Below are 24,846 nucleotides of genomic sequence, written 5' to 3' on the forward strand. Positions count from 1 at the left end.
ATATATATATATATCCATCTATACATTGGTCTTTGCGTTCATAATTATGGGTAACCCTACAGATCAGTATCATTTCCTTTTCAGATCCTTCTATTATTGAAGCCCTTCGATTTGATTCGATGAGTCCGCCTTACCATCTTTGTTTCCTCATCTATATTTAGCCCTGAAAAAAAAAAAAAGGAAGAGAGAGAGAGAGAGATGATTTTGTACACTTCATTCGCTGCTTGGACCAATCACTTTTTCGCTTGTATGGGGTAAGTGCTTGCTTAGTACTTTTTTTTTTTTTTTTTTGAACGGCTTGCTTAGTACTTGATTTCACCTCCTCAAGCTGGTATTTTACTAGGTATTTCTATGTTTGGATTCTGTTTGGATGCTGAGAAAATAGGGGAAGTGGACTCCTAATTATTATTTTTTTACTAATTTGGGGATGTGGGAACTGTTGGCAGCTGTTGAGTTGTTTAGAAATTTAAACAGCATTAATATTTTTTTGATAAATTATATGATTCAAAATAGTCAATATAGATTTTGAATTTAAGTCTGATGGAATGACCTGTTTTGTTGAAGACATATTTCCGTGGAGGTTAAATGTTGGTTTCAGAAGCAATTTTTGGGGGCCTTTTAGAGCAAAAAATTACATTTTTTCCCCCTTTCTTTTGGTCTTGATTTCCTCCAAGATCATGGATGGTGGTTATTAAATGCTGACCAAGAACTTGCTTCGTTTTTGATGTGATATACATGATAGAACACATTTATGCTTCACATCAAATTGGGAAGGAAAAAGATAAAATAAAAAATACACCACTTATGTTTTACCTTACAGGGAGAAACATAGATGTGGAGAAAAGTAGTATCTTGATTAAAAATTATGTCCTAATTTTCTTGCATCATATGATACTGACTGCTGTTTTAAAAGGAACAGAACCACCAACAATTAGGCCTCATAAAAATTACCCACTATAAGAATTCTGAAGAAATCACCTTCCTTCCCATATCTAACTTGTAAACTGTTTTTTCGTTGATCGAACATTCCAACATAAGTTAAATAACTTTAGGAATTCAAACCGAGCTTCAGCACATAAGTTGAGTGGTAACAGAAAAATAATTGCAAATCAGGGTTTTTCTTGGTGCTTTACTGGTTTAGACCTTTGCCGTGCCATAGCAGAGAGCTTCTGCTGAAGGTAGTTGCGCTCTGCAAACCTTAGCATTAGTCTGTTATAGTTTGAGCCAATGATGGATGAATCTATCTTAAAGATGCAAGCTGTAGGAAAGAAGAAAAGACCTGAACGCCATTAATGGTGTTGACATTAACTGAAAAAGTTTGGAGAAACTGGAGGTTAAAGGCTTATTAGGGTTTGAAGTATTGGACTGCGCTGTTGATTGGTATGCTTAAATTCTAATACTGTACATGACAAAAAGTTTTCCTTCGGTAGGAAGTACGTGATGAGATATAGGGGCAATTATGGGAAGAGCACATCTATTGTTGTGAAAATATGAGAGTGGTTTAGATTTTTTTTTTCCTGGGGTAATATGAAAGAGTTAAGCCTAATTGCTTCTTCATAATGGTGCCTCAACATTCTTCTAATTACTAAATTTATGTGTGATTGAGATGACCATGGTCTGGTTTGGTCATTATCTTTTATTTGAAACTTTATTACATGGTCTATCTTTTCTATTGAGGCTTGTATATGTAATTAATTACATGAGTTTATGGTCAGTTGTAATGCATGAGTGGCTATAATGGCATTGATGTTTAATAGGTTTTCTTTTTTTTCTTTTCTTTTTTTTTTAATAAATAAAATTGCTTAAAGAGTGGATAAAAAACCATTGAAAAACTTCATTATGGACCTGTTGAACTTGTTGATGGACTGCAAACCTGACTTGAGTAAGACTATATAATGGAATGGAAAATTTTGATTCACCTGACTTTTCACAATTGCTGGACAAAGGGTTCAAAAAAGTAAGAAAAAAAGTACTTTTTTCTGGGTTTCCATGTCTACGGCTGTTTTGAGCCTTCTTTTGATTGCATCTTCTAGTTGCCATATTCGCTTCAATGAATCACGTCGTGCTTTATTTTCCACAGCTGGTAATAATTAAATTGATAACAGTGATTATTGATGTTTTACCACAATATATCCAATGACAACTACTTGCTGTCATTTATTCATCTACTTTTCTTTATTTTTATTCACCTAGAATTACAGGTTCCTCTGTGGAATACAGTTCAAAGCATTTTGAGATTTGCTTTGAAGAAACCTTATTAGGATGCCTAAATAAGTTTTCCGTACATTGAGGTTGCATTTACCTTTACAGATATTTTAGAGAGATTTTCCTTTAATCATCTATGAGTAGCATTTTCTTGGGTAGAAAAAAAAAAATTCTCTTGCAAAATAAGGGATCATTATGAAATTGAATGGTTCATAAACATGCTTTCAAATATTCATGAACACTTTAATGACTAGACTGCAGATGTTGTGTTTGGTTGATATGAAAACATTGTTAGTTCTGGCCACAAACTTGGTTTGCCTTGCTGCTGGAATTTCTTGTATATGTGGATAAAACTGAATTGTAACAGAGCAGAGGTTGTTTTGGATGCTATACCAAACCCACACCGATTATTGCTGTGGATGAGCCATCAAAGGGACTCAGAATTCAAGGGCAAACGGTGAAGAAACCCAGTGCATCGGAAGATTTTTGGAGCACCAGCACATATGAGATAGAGAATAGTGCAGTTCAATCTCAGAGAAGCCTTTCATCTATCAGCATATCGAACCAGAGCCTGATGCACAATGGTGGCACTGGCAGCACTAGCAACCATTCAGAATTTGTAAACCATGGTAAGTTTTATGTATTTGATATCCTTTCTTCTATTAAATCACGCCCAGCTATTGATCTATAATCTACCTTTTGTGTATGGTGTCCATGTAATTGTGGGCTTAATTCTGCTACTCGTGTGACATCATGGCTTGTCCTGCTACCTACATTACATGGACTTGGGTGTGGGTATCGGGTGCGGGTGTGGGTTCGGGTATCGGGTGCGAGTGCGTATCTTGGGGTCGAACACTTCAAAACTAAAAATTGAGGTGGATATGGGTATGGGGATACGTTAAATAGTTATTTTTAAAATATATTTATTATATAAAGATAAGTTAAATAGTTATTTTTTAAAATATATTTATGATATTTTATCTTGTATATTATTTTTATTGATAGTATTTTTAATTTATCTATATAATTTGTTCTTTTATTTTTGATTGACATAGATATATAATATTATAAATAAAAAATTATAATAAATAAGGAATAATAAATTATGTTAAAATAAATAAAAAATACAAATTGCATATTTTATTTTATAGATTTTTTTAGATTTTTTTATTATATATGATTTAATTAGATTTCTTTTAAACAATTAGATGATTTATTTTATTTATTATATGTTAAAAAGTTAAGAAATAATAAATTCTGTTAAAAAAATAAAAAAGAAATAATAAATAAAAACAATATGCATAAAAGAAATTATATTATATATATAAAAATTTTAATTTATAAATTATATTATATATATTATATATGATAAATTCTATTATATAAAACAAATTCTATTAAGAGAGAGAGAGAGAGAGAGAGAGACCATCGAGATCGACAGTGAGAGAAGAGAGTGACGAAGACGATTGAAGCCCTAGTCTCCCCCCTAATCGCAAGTATGCCACCGTATCCACTTTCTCCATGCCGTATCCCGGCCAGATTCTATACCCGTACCCGTGTCGTGTCATGTCGATACGGGTACTTCGCCAAAACTGGCGAGTCGGTGTAACGTGGCCTGCTGCTATTCATTATATTGCTCCTGTTGTTAATTTTTATTTTTCTGTTATTATTATTTTATCTTTTTGGGAATTTCGTTATCTTATTCTCTAGAAGTATGTAGTGTAAATCTTGCTAGTTTCTTTGATTGCAGGCCTTCTTCACTGGAATCAGACCAGACTTCAGTGGATGGAAAATAAAAGGTGTGAGAGCCATAGAGAAGTTCGCAAGCCCAGTTTAAGGTATCTGCTTTGTTTCTTATGTTTCCTTCTAACTGTGGTTGGATATGAGTGATGGGTGTAGATATCATGTGAACAAAATTCTATAATACACAATTTGGAAGGGTGATCTTGTGTGGGGCCAGTTGATAGAGGAAACATTATACCTTTATTGTTCAATCGTTTATCAAGCCTCTATCGCTCATGATCCCTATCCTGCCTTTTATATATATATATATTGATGTAAACTTTTCCCTCCCAGCCTGTGTTTCTTATCCTATTGCCAACTGATTGTGTTTTTGCAGTTGGAATGCGACTTATGAGAGCGTGCTTGGAAATAATAAACGTTTCTCCCAACCAATCCCTCTCCCCGTAAGTCAGCACTGCAATTTGGTGATTTGATCAGTTCTGTTAATGTTATACCTGGTAACTTCGGACTTTTGCTAACAGTTGTTGGGCTCCTTCTGGCAGGAAATGGTAGAATTTCTATCGGACATATGGGAGCAGGAGGGCTTGTATGATTGAGGAACTCCTGGATATTGTATTAACTGTTTTGTATATGGTAAGTGTCGGTACTTATCTGCATACAAGAAAAAAGAGCAAAAGATCAAAGGGTTTTACTGATATGTTGTATGCCAGTTGCAATGTCACAGACCAATGTTCAATTTAACCCTTTTTCTTTCTTTTTTCTCCTTTTTTTCCTGACAATCCTTGTACATGCCTATTTCAATATGTATATGCCCCACAAGTGTATCTCATATATGGAAGCATTCTCCTTTTGATGAATTATTTTATAAATATAATGAGATGCAAGTGACCTGTCTTTGGGTTTCCTTCACTTGTGGTTGATCCTGTCCATGAGTTCGAAAGAGAAATGTGGAAAAGAAGAGAGTGTGCTGCCAAACAAATTGGCTGCCTTTGGGTAGGTTGGTTGTTTGATGCCTTTGTTGTTGAAAGAAATGCTTATATGTGATCTTTATTTATTTATATAGTTTCATAACCAGCCCTAAAATGTTTTAGTATTAAAATTTTGGCACGGTTTTATTAGCATTTCGGAAGTATTGCATTAAGTTTTGCTCTTGAAAGCGAGTACTCCTATATTGTTGATTAATATATGTTATGCAGACACATTGTAGATGTTTCATGTATATTTCTTTTACTAGATGAAAAAAATTAAACATATGTCTCACCAATTTGTCCGAAGCCACCTATTTTTGTTCAAGCAGAGAACATAGTCTTAAAATTTTGTTCTCAAGTTCAGATGTTTTGGTTAGGCAGTGCTAAATGCAGTAATTTCTTTAGACTCGTGATTGTGCTCAGGTTCAGATGTTGCACTTTTAACCTAATGATTTTATAATCATTGTTGCTTTTAGGTTCTTGAGTCGTGATTATGTCAAAGTTTCCTTTTGGCTCTTGTTTGCTGGGCATTCGTTTCCTGGATCTTTCAAGATTAATGTTTTAGTGCATGAAATTTCTTTATGCTTATCCCAAAAAGAGAGTTGTTCTGGTTATTGAGAGTTTTTGAAAAGTCTCTTAATCATGTATTAGGGCTTTGTCCTAGATTTTCTTGATTATGTCCTAAGATTTGAAGGGAAGATTATATGAGCATTTTCTTGTATTTACTATTGCAAGGGTCCTTTCTAGGTTTCCTTGTAGAGTCCTGGTCACTTGAATAAGATTGGGAAGCTTTCTGTCCACATATAGGCTTCAAGAAACAGTTGCCCAGAAAGCAGTGCAGAAGGATACCCATAGTATAGAGATCTTGTTTAAAAGTTTGATAAATTAGTTGCAAACAATTTTTATTTTATTATTTATTTATTTATTTATTTATTTTTGAGGGGCACATTAGAGGCTGTGGCCTTGGGGATGAGAGTTTTGCCTGTGACAAATTTGAACCCTCGTCTTCGTAGTGAGGTGCAAGGGATTTAACCAATTAGGTTAGCTTCGGTTGGTTATTTGCGAGCAAATTTAGTCACACAAATCATGAATATTTATCATCTTGCACACAAATTTGTCTGTTTGGCGCATTTTTTTCAAGCTAAAAACTAATAATCAAAAAATATGAGGCAAAAACATCCTTTTCTTTGCTTCTCAATAATCATCATTTTTTTCAGCTTTTATTAACCATTATTGTCTGATAACTTGTAAGCAAAACCCATACTAAATACTTTGACATAAATTTCTAAAAAAGAAGTTATAAGAGTTCATAAGTTGCACCAAAAAGGGCCTTTCTCCATTACAATTGTATAAGAAGAATCAAGAGCAGATTATCATATATGTTGAAGAAATCTGCCTAAACATAACCTCACAACCTCCTGTGTGATCATGCCAAAAAACAGAAAAAATGGCCTGCATGATATCAATTCCAATCCGATAATTTTTACTTGATCAAATTTGGATACCACCTGATTTGTACATTTCATATCTTATACTAATGTATTAATGAAATATCGAATAGTAATCAAAATTAGAAGCTCAAATTTAGTCATCGTAGCATTATTGATCCGGGGCCGATGGTAGGTAGAATCTTGTTAATTTGTTAGGATGGTTCAATGTGTTTTCAACTTTCAATATTATTAGGTACACACTTGTTTTACTCAGATGGTTGTTGGAACAGAATTGAGCTAATATGTTTCGTGTAACCTTCTTCCTTCTTTCGTACCAAGAATGTAAAGTTTTTGAATCTTGCTTCAAATGTATTTCTCATGATTATATTTGAATTCTTTACTTACTTCTTTTCCAACTTTTTCCATGTGAAATTATGGTATTGAATCAATATCTAATGATTTGAATCGTTTACTTTGTAAAAAAATTTCTATTGAGATCATTTATGTAAAAAATATAATAAAAATTTCATAATGATCGTATAATTATACTTACATAATTTCATCCTATTTATTTTTAAATACATAGATAGTTTATTTTAAAAATTATATTTGTCAATTTTTATATATATAAAAAAAATTAAATATGATCAAATTATATGACTATGACTTTGATCACTAGAATGAGACTCATCATAGGTCTATCAGCGTAAATTTGTGAAATTCTTCAATCCAGGACTAGAGAGAAGCAAACTACACATCATGATCAACACCATCATGTAACTTGGGCTATAAATAAACAAATAGTGGGTTATTCAAATTTGACATGTAAATTTGACAAGAATTAAAACATGTTCAAATTTAATTATTTACTATTCATAACAATTTCAAACGTGATTTAATCGAGCTAATTACAATTTAAACTTGTGTAGGTTAGCCGTGTAATGCACATAAACTTATTGAGTGTAAAAATTTAATAAATTTCAAGATGTATTCGAGTTAAATTTGTTTATGATAACGAATCAATCGGAAATTATTTTTATCATATCAAACATGAATTAAACATAAATAGTTAGTTCATTTTACAATCATCTCATATCCTATATCCTAGTTTAGAAATTAAAAAGGATTAAAAAAATAAATTTAAAAATCAAATGGGCTAGTTTGAACTTTCCACACAACAGTCGGGCAAATTTTGCTCAAGCATCATGTTATTATGCATGTGTACAGAAATATTTATCTAACTTAAAAAAGAAATACATAAAAAAAAAAGGGGGATTATTTTATTTGATAAACTAATTTTTCAAGTTTAGGTCTCTTTCCTGCCACGTCCCTTGACATTATTTGATAAACTAATTCTTCAAGTTTAGATCCTACAACCAAAAAAAAAAAAAAAAAAAAAAAAAAAAATCTTCAAATTTAGTCTAAGGCCTCGTTTGGGAACATGCTAATTTAGTAACTTTTTGGCTATTTGGCTAAAATATGAACTAAAAAAAATTAGTATGTTTGGGATGACTTTTTGGCTTTTTACGAAAAGAAGTGCAAAAAGTAAACAGAAAAAAGAATCTTTGACTTTTTGATATGGATTGTTAGTTTTTTGACTAATTTAATAACTTTTTGACTTTTTGACTAAAAGGGAGAGCTCCCAAACGAGACCTAAATGCTTAATTTGATATAACTCACTCCACTGGTAAGAATCAAAATTTTTATCAACTCTTTTTAAAAACATTGAACTTATCTCAAAAACTTTTGTTAACCAATTTTGATGAAAAAAATCATCTCCAATGCCTATATCTATTAACAATTTCATCAAATAAGTAAAAAAATGCTTGTTAAAAATTTGGTTAAAGATTTGGTTCATTCTTAATTTGATAAAAAAAAATTGATTTTCTCTTGATTTGATACAAGTTTAATAAGGATTAGACCTCATTTTATCAAAATTTTCATCAAATTTAAATTTGATGAAAATTTGGCCAAGAATTGGAGATGCTCTAAAATATGCAAATATATAACAAAATTTTAAAAATAACTAAATCCTAAATGTTCTCTAGTTTCTTTGTCTATCAAAGATAAAAAATTAAAAATTAAAAAAAAAAAATCATGACGAATGATTAATCAATGAGTTCCGCTTCTCTCAATATACAAATCATATATTTGAAAAAAGAAAACATAATTCCAAGAGTAACTTTAATTTTGTTAGGTTCGACTAACTGAAAACTTAAAACGTATCTCTCACGCAATTTGCGTATGTTTTCATTATTTACATGCTTATTTTTAATATTGATTTACTAATTTTCATAATTATTTAAGTTGTTTAAATTCGTTTCAACCAACTTGACTAAACATGCCCCAAGGACTCCGTTTTGGCCCCCAATGACCGAGTCTTGGCTTCACCCCTGCCAACAGTCTACAAATGACATACACCACAAACAAAAGATTTCCTTTAATCTCTAAATTTATTTGACTTGAACATGTGAGCATTTTTGTTAGGGTATGCTATTTACATAATTACATTTCACTTTAAATCTCTCACTTTTTTGTGTTTTTAATTTTTTTTTAAAATTTTTTTAGCATCTCAAACAGTGCTGGCTCTATAAAAAAATTTCAGAGTAGACATTCAAAAATTGAAACTTGAAATTTCTTAAATCACAACAAAAGAAAATTCTAATAAATTGATACCAATGTTTCAACAAAAAATATGCAAATACAAAGAATTTTACATAAATATATTTCATTCTTATCGCTATGATGTAAAAATGAGACTTTTTTTCATAGGGTCTAGTTCCACTAAAGTTAATTTGTGCTATAAGTTACAAAGTAAAATTCTAATTAGTCAACAAATTGTGAAAAAAAAAAAATTTAATTAAACAAAAGATTTGAAACAAGAAATAAAATATATGAATATATACTTTACACTAGATTGTTGTCTACATAGTTATGTATGAAAAAAAAAAAAAATAAAAAAATTTGTATAAGGAGCCAACCGTTATCACGACTCCCCAAAGCCATCATAACTTTACAAAAGCCGACGTAGCTTTCTTGTCGAAGCAACGAAACCCCAGACCTACAAGGTGACGTCATAAATGGGAAAATCTTCCCATGCGTACAAGGAGAAAATGTAGAAGGAGTGAATTTAAACAGTTACCGGAATCATGCAGGGTGCCTTTATTAGGCGAATAATTATCATTAAATGAATGTTGGTCCAAAACCAAAAAGAAGGGGTCAACCAGAAGAACAAACCAGATTCGACCTATTCAAACCAAATGGGCCAAGACCAAGAAGTGGCCAAGGGAAATTGCTGAAGTATTACTTGCTGAGGTCCATTGTTGAGGCAGACCCTACCTTAGCGCCGCCATTTTATTACGACGCCACCTTTGTCACTTGCTAAGGAAAGGGAGCCGTAACAACTCCAATCTCTACAACTACTTTTTAAGACATAACAGTTTTCGAAATAGGCCTTCTCCATACAAGATAATGTACAGACACTTGGCGCCAATAGTAAACACCGATGTACTAATAGCCAAGGGCTGATAGTAGGTCCAAAGCACATATACCTTGGCGTAGATAGCATGCTCCAACACTTACTGGTTGGGGTTGACAGCAAGCACCAAATATGCCATTATACCACGGCGACCCCATAAAGATGAGAGTAAGATAGCTCGAAAGTAAGGGACTTCCTTTTCATATACCTAGGTCAAAGACCTGCCTTGGTTATATAGGTAGGTCCAGAAAAGCCCCTTTGGGCTTGGTATGAAGCACAACCCTTACTGTGGCCTATGCCCTAAGAAGTTAGGGAGTTTGGGGTTATCTGGTTAAGGATGAAAGAGTCGTTGAGGTACAACTAATAGCATGTCATAAGTCCTGAGAGTACATGTTTTAGGAAACCAGACTAAGAAGGCAGGTGCGATGACAACTAGGGCATCCACAGAGGTTCGTATCAAAAAGGTATCTGTTGAGGCTCGTGCCAAATAGATAGTACAGTGGCACCTGCTGAGGTTTTGTGCCAAACATATAGTACATGTCTAGGGATACATGTCTACCAAGGCTTTGTGGTTCAAGATGGAATATCTCGAGACACGTCGCTACACTATTTGGCTACTTGGTATATTTTGATATCAAGAAAAAGTCTATAAATATAGCCTAATTCCCAATGTTCAAGGGAGGATTTTTTTTTTTTTTTTTTTTTTTTTTGATTGGGGGGATACGCTACCTGCTTGATTACATTGTCATTTTCCTTCTTCTGAACCACTTGCTCCATTCTCACTTGGTTACTCACTCTCTGACCAACCTAGACTATTGATTCATTAACATAGCTTTATCTTTCTAAGTGATATTATGATTACTGTTTATTATGATTATATGAAAGTTAGTGTAATCAACAAAATACAACTATTTTAGGTTTGCTTAACGTGTGTCCTACAAACACACATTAACAAGACCTTATATATAATATGAGTTGGGTTTCTCTCACGTTGAGATCTTAACATGAGAGAATTGAGAGGCTTTTCAGGCTTATCATGGGTCTCGTTTCGATAATCCGAGTTGTTCTTTTTGTAGGGATCTCAATATATATTATTCATGAAAAAAAATTAGTTTGATCCAATAATTATAATTTTTTCATTTTATCACATCTATCTCCAAAAAAATAGACAACAAATATAATTTAGAAATAGACTATTGAATTTTTTAGAGACAAATGTGATAAAATGAAAAGTTACAATTATCGGATTGACCTAAATGTTTTCATTAATGACATACATTGAAAATTCTATAAAATAAATAATTTAAAGAATAATGCTTGGGACCCCCTTTTGGGGGTCACCCCCTCACCCCCTTTGCCACGTGGCAGGGGGTGATTGGTGGAGCAGGAAAAAAAAGAAAAAGAAAAAGAAAAGGTAACCAATGAAAGAGAGAGGGGGTCAAAGGGGGTGGAGGGAAAAGGGGGATGAATCATTACTCTAATTTAAATTATTGAAAAGAGACCGTGATAGACACTAGGGGCTTCTCAAATTCAATTCCAATGTGTATTCCAACAATTGGATACATTTTCCAAAACACAGCATTTATTGAAAAATAATTATTTGTATTGTAATTTACGGAATGTCTCAAGTTCCCAACGTCAGAATCTCCAACGGTCTTGCCAAGGTATAAAGACAGGCATCTTTTTCCACAAAATGTTGAACAAAGCAAATGTATGTACATAATGTGCCTATAAAATAATATTTTTTGTCAATTTGAATGAAATAAATTATAAATATCACAAGAATTATATCAAATTATATATTCAATTTTACAAGGAAGTCCAACAATTATAAGCAAACAAGAAGTCCATTAATCACAACAACTGGAATGCTATCCACCGAGTAGAACTCAAGAGCTCAACACGATTGAAATAGTACTGTTAATCTAATATTACTGAACCACACTGATTTCGGCCAATAAATTTGTGCTGCTGCTAACAATTTTCTAGGGACACAAGAAAAAAATGAAAAAGAATCCCAACATGTTGTTCACTGATTTCATAACACTTTTCACTTTTTTTTTTTAAAAAACTTTTTTGCAATTTTCAAAATAGTTTTTACGAAGCCTTACATCAAACAATACCCAAGAGATACTTGTTGGCATTTGCCTAATAAAAAATAAAAATAAAAATAAAAATAAAAAATTGCTTTGAAACAATTACAAAAACCTTTTTCCCAAAGGCCATCCACAGGTGTAGGAGTATGATAATAATAACAAGTTGATCATTCAAGGATTAAGGCTACAATGAATCTGGTCTTCCAATCATAACAAAATTTAACCAACTCATTTGACTATAATCCGTAATTCCCGCTTTCCCCATTGATTTATTTTATTTTATTTTTAATAAAAAAAATTATATTTGCCAATGCTAATAACATTAAAATAATGGGTTAATTAATTATTGATATTTTGAGTAATGAATGAATTGTTTACCCACATAATCAAATCTTTGCTTCCAATAAACAAATTCTGAAACCGTGTGGGTTATCATTTTTTCAAGGCCCCAAAATGAGTTTATTCAATCAGACTTAGGTGGATTTTGAGCCCCGAGTCATTAATTTATCTATATATAAATTTTATTTTTACCCACTTAGTTTAAAGTGATGAAATGCTCACTAGTGGTTACGTAATATATGTGCTATTGTGTAATCAACTTGTTAAAAATTGGGTTGGATTTGACCCGACCCGACCCATAACCCGTGGACCGTCCACATGGGTGGTAGATAATTCACACTATTTAATGAATAAGATAATTAAGAGAATTATCTTTTAGGTATTTGAGTTGTTGTGGGAGACTATAACTCTACCTCTATTAGGAGAGAATCTCTATATCTTTGATATAGAGGCTTCGTTTGTTTTCAGAGATAGAATGGAGGAGATTGATAGTGAGGGGATTAATAGTGAAGGGATTGTTAGTGAGGGGATTGATAGTGAGAGGATTAATAGTGAGTAATTGTTAAATTATTTTTATATAAAATAATAAAACAAATAAAAAAATATAAAAAATTAAACATTAATATTTTAAAAAAAATTCCCAATATAAAAAAATAAAAAAATTTATAATCTCCTCACTATTTTTCTAATATCATCTCTACCTCCTCCTTCCAAATCCCCCTTTCAAGGCCTTTACTAATACCAAGGGATTAGGAGTCCCCCCCCCATCTCTCAAAACAAACATCCCACGTAGTCTCACCTCACTATTAATCTCAATCCCCTCCCTATAATCCCAAACAAACGGAGCCAGAGAGAAACAATAATACGTATTATTATTGGTATGTGAGTTTACATGAAAATCTCTTGCAAAAAAAGATTTTTCTCTGTGTTATTCTTTCTTAGGTCACCACTATAGAATATAGGAATTTGGAGTGTGGATACAATATCAAGAAATTCTAGTAGCTTTTCAATTGACGACGAAAGAATTTTCAGATGAGACTCATAATTCAAATATCCAATCCAAATCATTTCCACTTCAAGTAATATGATTACCCGCTTCTTTTCTTTCAAATTTTATAATCCTTGATTTCATTTAAAATAGTTGTGCGGCGTTAAAAAATATGCATAGAATGGAGTGACTAGAGAAACGAGTATAGACCTCACGATATTGTGGACTCATCTCTTATCTCATCTTTTAGGTTCGTGAGTCGTGATTATGTCAAAGTCTCCTTTTGGCTCTTGTTTGCTGGGCATTCGTTTCCTGGATCTTTCAAGATTAATGTTTTAGTGCATGAAATTTCTTTGTGCTTATCCCAAAAAGAGAGTTGTTCTGGTTATTGAGAGTTTTTGAAAAGTTTCTTAATCATGCATTAGGACTTTGTCATAGATTTTCTTGATTATGTCCTAAGATTTGAAGGAAAGATTATATGATCATTTTCTTGTATTTATTATTGCAAGGGTCCTTTCTAGGCTTCCTTGTAAAGTTCTGGTCACTTGAATAAGATTGGGAAGCTTTCTGTCCACATATAAGGCTTCAAGAAACAGTTGCCCAGAAAGCAGTGCAGAAGCGTACCCATTCTATAGAGATCTTGTTTAAAAGTTTGATAAATTAGTTGCAAGCAAGGTTTTAAAAAAGCGGTCGCAACCGTTACGTAATGCCGTTACGTAACGGTTTTGGCGGTTACCGCCACCCGTTACGGCCGCTTTTGCAGTGTGATTGAAATTCACAGGTGTGTCGGCCGCAGCGGCTGCCGTAGCGGTCGTAACAGGCCGTTACGGCTGTTACAGCACCGTTACGTAACGGTTCCAAACTGTTTCTTCCGAAAAAACACACAAAAAAAAAAGCTAAAAATGAGGGAAGAGGGATAGAGAGAAGAGAGAAGATAAAGAGAGAAAATGGAGGAGCAAGAGATAGAGAGAGAGAAGAGGAAAGATGAAGAACATGTTATTAATTTGTTGAAACTGTAAGACCTATGCTATTCTATTCAGCTGCTATCACTAAACCATTTTGTTTGTGTGTGTCTATCTATATATTGTTTGAAAATAATAATAATAATAATAATAATAATAATAATAATAATAATAATAATAAGTGTGGTCATTATCTATTGTCATTATCTATTTGGCTTGGTTAAAATATGTATATATATATATATTTAGGCTCTTATTTATTCTCTTACTTTTGTCATTGTTTATTTTATGTATAATAGTTAGTGATTGATTTTTTGTATAATATAAAGTCATTAATTATTAAAATAAAATGTAAAAAACTCAGTTTATAGTGATTTAAAAATATGAAATATATTGCATCATACTTAAAAATTTACAAAAATTGATCAATATTTATTTTTAACCCAATAAATATGATCATGGAAAAAAAATATGCGTATCGGTAAGTTTTTTTCAAATTGTGCGAAAAATAAAAAAATTCACGGTTCCGGTTACCGCAACCGTTACACTACGGCCTTTACACCTCGCAACCGCAACCGCGTCACCGCCACCGTTACGGCGACCGCAACCGCTTTTCAGAACCTTGGTTGCAAGCAATTTTTTATTTATGTATTTATTTATATTTTAAGGGGGCACATTGGGGATGAGAGTTTTGCCTGCGACAAATTTGAACCCTCGACTTCCTAGTGAGGTGCAAGGGATTTAGCCAATTAGGTTAGCTTCGGTTGGTTAGTTGCAAGCATAGTCACGCAAATCATGAATATTTATCATCTTGTACACAATTTTATGTCTGTTTGGTGCATTTTTTTCAAGCTAAAAACTAATAATAAAAAAATATAAGGTAAAAACATCCTTTTCTTTGCTTCTCAATAATCATCATTTTTTTCAGCTTTTATGAACCATTATTGTCTGATAACTTGTAAGCAAAACCCATACTAAATACTTTGACATAAATTTCTAAAAAAGAAGTTGTAAGAGTTCATAAGTTGCACCAAAAAGGGCCATTCTCCATTACAATTGTATAAGAAGAATCAAGAACAGATTATCATATATGCTGAAGAAATCTGCCTAAACATAATCTCACAACCTCCTGTGTGATCATGCCAAAAAACAGAAAAAATGGCCTGCATGATATCAATTCCAATCCGATAATTTTTACTTGATCAAATTTGGATACCACCTGATTTGTACATTTCATATCTTATACTAATGTATTAATGAAATATCGAATAGTAATCAAAATTAGAAGCTCAAATTTAGTCATCGTAGCATTATTGATCCGGGGCCGATGGTAGGTAGAATCTTGTTAATTTGTTAGGATGGTTCAAAGTGTTTTCAACTTTCAATATTATTAGGTACACACTTGTTTTACTCAGATGGTTGTTGGAACAGAATTGAGCTAATATGTTTCGTGTAACCTTCTTCCTTCTTTCGTACCAAGAATGTATAGTTTTTTAATCTTGTTTCAAATGTATTTCTCATGATTATATTTGAATTCTTTACTTACTTCTTTTCCAACTTTTTCCATGTGAAATTATGGTATTGAATCAATATCTAATGATTTGAATCGTTTACTTTGTAAAAAAATTTCTATTGAGATCATTTATGTAAAAAATATAATAAAAATTTCATAATGATCGTATAATTATACTTACATAATTTCATCCTATTTATTTTTAAATACATAGATAGTTTATTTTAAAAATTATATTTGTCAATTTTTATATATATAAAAAAAATTAAATATGATCAAATTATATGACTATGACTTTGATCACTAGAATGAGACTCATCATAGGTCTATCAGCGTAAATTTGTGAAATTCTTCAATCCAGGACTAGAGAGAAGCAAACTACACATCATGATCAACACCATCATGTAACTTGGGCTATAAATAAACAAATAGTGGGTTATTCAAATTTGACATGTAAATTTGACAAGAATTAAAACATGTTCAAATTTAATTATTTACTATTCATAACAATTTCAAATGTGATTTAATCGAGCTAATTACAATTTAAACTTGTGTAGGTTAGCCGTGTAATGCACATAAACTTATTGAGTGTAAAAATTTAATAAATTTCAAGATGTATTCGAGTTAAATTTGTTTACACTACAAGAAAAGTGGGTATATGAGACGGGACTATTTGCGACGGTACACTTGCCGTCTCAAAAAGTCACTTTTTGCGACGGCAGAATATGCCGTCTCAAAAAAGCAGAGTATTTGCGACGGCACCAAATGCCGTCTCAAAAAAGCAGAGCATTTGCGACGGCACAATTTGCCGTCTCAAAAAATAAGAGCATTTGCGACGGTATTTTCTGCCGTCGCAAATACTCTACTTTTTTGAGACGGTAAATTTGTGCCGTCGCAAATGCTCTGCTTTTTTGAGACGGCATTTGGTGCCGTCGCAAATATTCTGCTTTTTTGAGACGGCATATTCTGCCGTCGCAAAAAGTGACTTTCGTGTTTTTTGTTAATTTTTAGTGAATATTTTTAAAATTTTGAAAATTTTTTTAAATGCACCTTAGATGTATCTAAAAAAAAATTATGAAAAAATATTTTTAAAAATTAATAAATACATAAAAATACAAAAAAAAAATGTATTGAATTATTGTATATTTGGTATTTAGTGAATTTTTAAAAGATTTTTTTTACAATTTTTAAAATTTTTAGGTGTATTTATGTTAGGTGTATCTAAAAATTAAAAAAAAATTACTTAAAATATTAAAACAATTCAGTAAAAATAATATAACACGGAAACACAAGAAAGTATAATTTTCTCAAAAGAATTTTTGGAAAACTCTAACCTAGCATAGTGATTGTTGTTTTGAGACAGCTTCATATATATACAGTCACAAAATGGTTTGAATAAATTCTAGTACTTTTTTCTGTCGCAAAAAAAATTTAAAAAAACAATGTCTTCTTACTCTTTTGATATAACATTTCTCTTTTCATTCATTTTTCCATCTTCATGTCTCTCTGTCTCTATCTCTCTCTCTTCTCTTTATCTCTTTCACTCATCACTCTTCTTTCTCTGTCTGTCTGTTTCTCTCTCTCATTTTCTCTTTGTGTCTCTCGCCTATCTCTCTTCTCTCTATTTCTCTCATCTGTTTTCTCTCTCTGTCTCTCTCGCTCATCTCTCTTCTCTCTATCTCTCTCATTTATTTTCTCTCTCTCTCTCTTATCTTTTTATCTTTCTCGTCCCTTTCTCTTCTCTCTCTGTCTTTCTCTTTTTCTGTGTCTCTCTCTTGCTCATCTCTTTTCGCTCTATTTCTCTCTCTTTTTGTCTATCTCTCGCTCATCTGTTGTTTCTCTCTCTTTTTCTATCTTTCCCTCTATCTCTATCTCTCTCTCTCTTTCTCTCTCTATCTCTTTTTCTGTCTATCTCTCTCTCCCTGTCTCTCTCTCACTCGTCACTCTTCTCTCTCTCTACTTGTCTATTTGTCTATTTCTCCCTCACTATGTTTGCCTTGCTCACTCTCTTACTCTCATCTTCTCTATTTATCGAGCTCCTTCTCGATTTATCGATCCACTATAAACGACGTCGTCTTACTCTTTTGAACATTTCTCTTTTCACCCATTTTTTCATCTTCCTATCTCTCTGTCTCTGTCTCTCTTCTCTTTTCCTCTCTTACTCATCACTCTTCTCTGTCTATCTATCTCTCCATTTCTCTATGTGTCTCTGTCTCTCTTCTCTGTCTCTCTCTCACTCATTACTCTTCTCTGTCTATTCGTCTCTCTCTTTCTCTCTGTGTCTTTGTCTCTTTTCTCTTTCTCTCTCTTACTCATCACTCTTCTCTGTCTGTCTGTCTGTCTGTCTCTCTTTTTCTCTGTATCTCTCGTCCATCTCTCTTCTCTCTATCTCTTTCATCTATCTTCTCTCTCTGTCTCTCTTCTCTCTCTATTTTTTTTTCTCTCTCGCTCATCTCTTTCTGTCTCTCTCTCGTTTATCTCTTTTCGCTCTTTTTTTTTTCTCTTTCTGTCTCTCTATTTGTCTATATCTTTTCACCAATTTTTTCATCTTTTTCTATCTATTTTCTTTCTCTCTCTCATTCATCACTCTCATCTCTCTGTCTGTCTATTTGTCTCTCTCTCTGTGTCTTTCATTCATCTGTCTCTTCTCTCATCTCTTTTCTCTCTGTCTCTCTATGTGCGTGTGTGTGCCTCTCACTCATCTTTCTCTCTCACCACTCATCTCCTCTACCACCTTCACCACTACTGCAAACGCCATTTCACTACCACCATTACTACCACGGTCGCCATTTCACCTCTACGGCTACCATTACTACTACCATCGCCACCACTTCACTACCACCACTACCACTACTACTACTACCTTTACCTCTCTTTCACCCCTGCTACTCCATTTACTCTACTACTACCACAACTTTACCACTAATCTCCTTTGTCATCACCACCACCACCACCACCACCATCATCTTTTATCCACCACCTTCATCACTACTGTCAGTTCCTCTTCTCTACCACAAAATATTACCTCTCTTCTCTCTTTCACTCATCACTTTTCTCTGTCTGTCAGTCTTTGTCTTTGTCTCTTTCTCTTTCTCTCTCTCTCTTTGTCTCTCGCTCATCTCTCTTCTCTTTATCTCTCTCATCTCTCTATCTCTCATCTCTCTTTCTCATTTATCTTCTCTCTATCTCTCTATCCGTCTCTCTCACTCATCTTTCTTCTCTCTTCGTCTCTCTCTTTTTCTATGTCTTTCTCTCGATCATCTTTTTTCGCTCTCTTTCTCTCTCACTCTATTTATCTCTCGCTCATCTATTGTTTCTCTTATTTTTCTATATGTCTCTCTCTATCTGTTTCTCTCTCTGTCTCCCTATATCTCTCTCTATATCTCTTTCTCTCTTTGTCTCTCTCTCACTTATCACTCTTCTCTCTCTCTCTTTCTCTCTCTATGTTTGTTTGTCTGTCTTTCGCTCTTCTCTCTCTCTCTCTTTCTCTCTATGTGTCTGTCTGTCTGCTTGTCTCTCTCTCCCATTGTGTTCACCTTTCTCACTCTCTCCCTCATCTCTTCTCTATTTACCAAGCTCTCCACTACAAGAAAATGCACTTTTAGCGATCACTTTGTCTCTCTCTCACTCATCACTTTGTCTCTGTCTATCTGTCTGTCTCTCTTTCTCTCTCTCTATCTCTCTTCTCTATCTGTCTCTCACTCATCTCTCTCTCACCACCCATCTTCTCTACCACATTCACCACTACTGCAAATGCCATTCCATTATTACCACTACTACCACTGCAAATGCCACATTGACCACAAAAAATTAACTTTATTTGAATGAAAAATATTATCCCTACTTCTACCAAATAAAAAAAAAATAATAATTTTTTATTCATTAAAATAAATATGAAACAAATAAATTTTCAACCTTACTAAATGAAAAAATAAAAATAAAAATTCATTAACTATAAAAAAATTATTTTAATGAAAAATAATTTTTTTTAGCAATGACATCCTCTGTTGCAAAAAAAAAAAAAAAAAAAATCATTTTATTATTTAAATATTTATTTGTAATGAAAATAAAAATAAAAAAATCCAAAAAAATTTCCAGCCCCCTCTTTTCATTCCCGCCCGGCCCCTCCCTCTTTCCATTCCCGCTCCCCCCTCCCCCTCCCCCTCCCCCCAAAATCCCCAATCTGTTCAACCAAAATCCCCAATCGGGTTCTCCCCCAAAACCCCAACCTCTTCAACCAAAATCCCCCCCGAAAAACCCAAAATCCCCAATCTCTCCTTCCGTTTATCTCTCTACCCATTTGTCTCTCTAGGTTTTAGGGTTTTGAGTGTGAGAGAGATGGGGCAACAGTCTTTGATCTACAGCTTCGTGGCTAAAGGAACAGTGGTTCTCGCCGAACCCATACGTTTCTCATCCGCCCCTTCCTTCTTCAGCTACCAAATCCACGGCCTTCTTAAACTCTCACAAATGGGTACGTTTCTATTTAACATTTTTTGTTCCACAAACTTCAATCTTTATGGTTTTTCTCTAAATTTTGATGCCATTGATTTTTCCTTTAGTTGTTAAAATTTGAATCCGAACCAAGTATAGTCGGTGAAAAATAGCCAAAATGGGGCTTTCTTTTTTTATGGACTTCTTGAATCGTTGAAAGAGTCTTCGCTCTTTGGATTTGTATCCGATAAACTATTTGCTAGATTTTTTTTTTTTTTAAATTTTTTTTTTTAATGTGTTGTAACCTTGTTTGTCTGAAACTGTTGTCTTCTCACAGTTTTCTTTCTGTCTCTCTCAAGAATTCTTGTTTTGTTTAACTGAGTTAACCATCTATCTCTATTAAAGTTCTAATTTTTTTTTTCAGTTTCATTAATGGGTCTTATGAATTTTATACAAATTCAGATCCTCTCTTTTCTACCTCTGTTGACTCTGAATTTTTCTGTTTCATTTGATAAGAATTTTTCTGTTTCTACCTCTGCCTTGATATTTTTGCACCACTTTTTTTGGCAGTCCATGGATGACATGAAATCCATAGCAGTTGAAGCGGTTTTATTGCTGCAAGGGAAGATAAATGACGAAGATGATGACACTGTAACTATCCGGCTTCTTGTTCCATCTAAAGTTATTGGTTGTATAATTGGAAAAAGTGGTTCAATCATAAATGAGATCTGGAAGAGAACTAAAGCTGATGTCCGTATCTCCAAAGGCGAGAAGCCTAAGTGTGCTGATTCCACCGATGAACTTGTTGAGGTATATTTCATGCTGTTTCCATAAGCTTTTAATATAATTCGTATTTTTGTGGTACTGGTGCCGATTCCACCGATAATACTTCTGCTGGTGCCGATTCTATGTATTCTAGTGGTACTGATTTTTCTATGCCTTCAGTTTTGCCTAGGGTTCCCCCAGTTGCTCCAATGGGTTATGAACAGAGAACTGAATCTGGGAGTGGCTTAGGCATGCTTTCTTCAGGCAGCCTTTATGGATATGGATCTTTATCAGTATGTCAATGTTGTGGCATTTAATTTCTTTGTTATTTCCTTAGTGTTATGGTCATATGATATTTTTAGATCTTGTTATTCATTTTTTTTTCCAGTTACAAGTTTTCTTTGGTACATTTATGGCAACGTGCTTGCTTATTTTTCTATATTGTTTTAATTTTGTTACTTAGGCATTGTTTCCTAAAACTGAAAATTAACTACTGAAAACTTTAAAAGTTGAATTTTTTAATTTGAAAAACTGTTTGGTATCTACTGAATTTTTTAATTTGCATTTAATTTCTTTGTTATTTCCTTGGTGTTATGGAGAACATTGCTGGTTTTGATTTCTTATATGGGGCCTTTTTTTGATTTCTGAAAGAAAAAATGTATTTTCTTGGGGAAGAGGTACAAATGGACAGCTTGGGCATGGGGAATCAGTTGACCGGTAATAACTTTTGGACTAGCCCAATATTTTGACATTATGAGTTTCATATGATACTTTGTATTTGGCTTTGGGCATGGAATGCCTCTGAAATGGTGTTGAAACAACTCATTGTTTTGTTATTTTTGATGTGCTTATGTGTGATATGATAAATTTGGTGAGAATCTTGTGATTTTGAAGTTTCACTAGTGTTTTTAATTAGTATCCCAATCAAGGAAAACATTATATTTCGGCTGATTTGGTGGAAATGAGATGACATTTTGTTTCTTGTATGTGAGTTCAACCAACCCAATCAATCACGTGACATCGATTATGGAAGCCATTGGCTCTTTGGTAGGGCCTTGATGGATTCTTTTCTTTTTGGAAACATACACATTAAGGGGCTGATCCCCATGAAACAGACATTGTGGGCAGAGTTTCCCATTCTACTAAATGAACATGCAAACGCCACACACACATGTGCGTATGTAGCATGAATCATTGCTGTCTCAATATTATACTTAAAAGCGTTCACTTCCCTTCAAGATCGTAATAGAAACAACATAAATACTTTTTATCATAATACAAGAAGGGACATGTAAGAGTGTTTAACAGTAAGCAGTTTCTCAGTTTTTTTTTTTTGCCTTCTTTTTGTTGGTTTGTCCTTGTTGAAGATCTTCACAAATTCAATGGTGTGTGCACCCGTTTTGCGCCTTATGAATATATTTTATATAATATAATTATCAATTCTACATTGACATATGCACACAAAAGAATTGGATTCACATTCACACCATTTGGACTATATCATCTATGCATGCCAGGAAATAATGACTGAAGAAGCCAATCTGATTACCACAGTATTTTATGCCACAGACGTGGATATTAGATCCTTCCTTGTTCTTCTCTAAATGTTAATTACTAATTTCTTGGCAGTTAGTGTTGCATATATAAAATTTTTCTTTCCAATCTATAATGTTTGCCCCTTTGTCATTCTTTTAAGTTAAAGATTTTGACTTGGTGATTGAAATATGGATGACTTCAGACTTTCATGGTTAATATGTGGCTAGATGTATATATGTATGCAAATATTATTTCGTAGGCTGCTGAGCTCATATAATGGTTTTTGTCAAATGAATTCAGGTGAAACAGGATCCAATGGAAGTAAACTCTGTGTTTATTCCATCCACCAAAGGTTCAAGCATTTTTCTGATTGGTTACTGGAAATCATGGCTATGGGAGACTTGGATGCTTTCTTTCCTGCTGCAACATGTGAATATGCTCCTATTGTAGATGAGATTTGGAAGGATCCTGCCATCCAGGAAACCTACAAGAGAAGGAAAGAAATTCATTTGCTTCCAGATGTTGCCAAATATTTCTTAGATCGGGTATGGCGTGTCTGCATCATCTTTTACTCTATCTCGTGATGATGACATATTTATTGCTTAGCTGTAAATTGTTCTTGCCACTTGTATATTTTTTTTTATTATCACTTGTTTTTATTTTCCCCCCTTATTTCATCCCTTGTTCTTAAGTCTGGAGTGAAGTTGAAGTTAATGTTTACTAGCAGCATCTTCAGGTTCCTGGTTTGTTGAATCAGTTTGTGAAAGGTTTTTCAGTTTACATATAATAATTTTCTCATTAGCTTTTATAAGTTCGCCTGCTTTTATAAGTTCACACGTATTAGGATTTGGCTCATAATCATTTTACATGCACGAGAGATAAGTTTAGCCCATCTTAGTTCAACCATGTGATAAACTTTTTTGAGTACACATGTCATAGTCTAATGCATGGAAGAAAAAAGAACCAAAGGACAAATGTCCAGCTCATGACAGATGGGCTTCAAAGCTGATGGACAATACTTAAAAACAGATGGGCCATTTCTGTATTTTATAGTAGTGTATTTATTTCATGTAAATAGTCAAACTGTGAATGTGTGGTGTAGTAAATAGCCATACTTCTTTGTTAAGATTCCAAAAAATAGAAAAAGATACTGGCAGGTCAAAAGCAGCTCACATATCCTTGAGCATAGACATGTTCTTAACTTGTTCATCACTTGAGATTTCTTTTAAATCCCATACTTGGTTCTTGTAATAAATGAACAAGGTGGAGTGAGCACCTGCATTTTTTCAATGTATCATTACTGGTGTTTAAATAGTTGGAATGTGTGGAACACCTGCTAATAGATGATGGAAGCGGCACTCATTAAAAGAAAAAAAAGGGGAGGTGGAAGAGGCAAGATTAAGTGTTCTTACGAGTAAATCAAATTCTAGGGCTTGAAGCTACAAACTAGTTATTCATATTTAAGTTTCAACAAGCACTGCATAGTGCAATACAAATGATATTTAAGCATACACGTATTTGAATATGATTGGAGGACATTTGAAATTTCTCAAATATTACAAAGTCTGTCACTAACACAGTTCTTTTCTGGCATATGAACTTTGTACGTTATGAACCCTAGTTCTTATCTTTGCTCTGTCATTATCATGGGGATTTGTGTATTAGCTTTTATCTCTTTATGATTTTGATGGTATTTATTACTTTGTTCTAGATTTTCTTCAAAAAGATTATAATTTGCAACTGTTATCTATTTATTTGTAGGTCAAGAGGATAAATTTTGCCGAGGGGAAGATCTGATTCTAGAAGGAATTTGCAGCTTGATTTTTGAAATAGGCCCAAAATTGAAATCTTGTTGGAAATTTTTTATTTTTTGTAAGAGCATTTAAATATCCAAGTGTGTTGATTGGTGAATTTTAGATTTTATTTTATTATTTTATTTTTTTTTAGGATTGGGGTGAATTTTATAATTTAAATACGCTTTTATGAACATGTACAGTTTAATTGTTCTTTGTAAAATATTGAATTTGATGGTTTTATCAATTTTTATTTTTATTTTTATTTTCTGTTATGATGTTTTTGTGAATGGAATGTAAATAATCAGTTCAGAGCATATTTTATATTAATTAAATTATGAAATTAAGTAAAAGGGTGGCGTTTTTATTCAAAACGTCACTATATCGTGTGACGTCATCAGTTATATTGGACAGAATTATTTAAGCAGATTTAATAGTATACCGGCGTTTATGAAAATGTCACTATAAGTATCAGTGACGTTTATAAAAGGCCTTATACCTATAGCGACGGCGTTTTGTCGTCGCAAAAAAACAATTTTTTTGGCTGAAATGTAACGCCTTTAGCGACGGCTCAGGTTGCTGTCTCAAATACACTTTTA

General features: G+C 33.1%; 1 protein-coding gene and 1 long non-coding RNA gene across 2 annotated transcripts; both read left to right on the forward strand.

The window, feature by feature from the left end:
- Positions 1-20: 20 nt before the first annotated feature.
- LOC114273853 (uncharacterized) lies at positions 21-4,857 on the forward strand. The gene is made up of 5 exons (XM_028215671.2): positions 21-254; positions 2,578-2,834; positions 3,956-4,043; positions 4,325-4,391; positions 4,491-4,857. Exons 1-5 carry the CDS (start codon positions 199-201, stop codon positions 4,542-4,544), a joined length of 522 nt encoding a protein of 173 aa, XP_028071472.2. The 5' UTR covers positions 21-198; the 3' UTR covers positions 4,545-4,857.
- Positions 4,858-21,046: 16,189 nt separating this feature from the next.
- On the forward strand, positions 21,047-24,542 carry LOC145806002 (uncharacterized). The gene is made up of 3 exons (XR_014348402.1): positions 21,047-21,211; positions 22,755-22,999; positions 24,216-24,542. It is a non-coding gene; the product is annotated as an uncharacterized LOC145806002 (long non-coding RNA).
- The last annotated feature ends 304 nt before the right edge of the window (positions 24,543-24,846 follow it).

The sequence above is a fragment of the Camellia sinensis genome, chromosome 13 (genome assembly GCF_055761805.1).
Source record: "Camellia sinensis isolate YWXY chromosome 13, ASM5576180v1, whole genome shotgun sequence".
Lineage (NCBI taxonomy): Eukaryota > Viridiplantae > Streptophyta > Magnoliopsida > Ericales > Theaceae > Camellia > Camellia sinensis.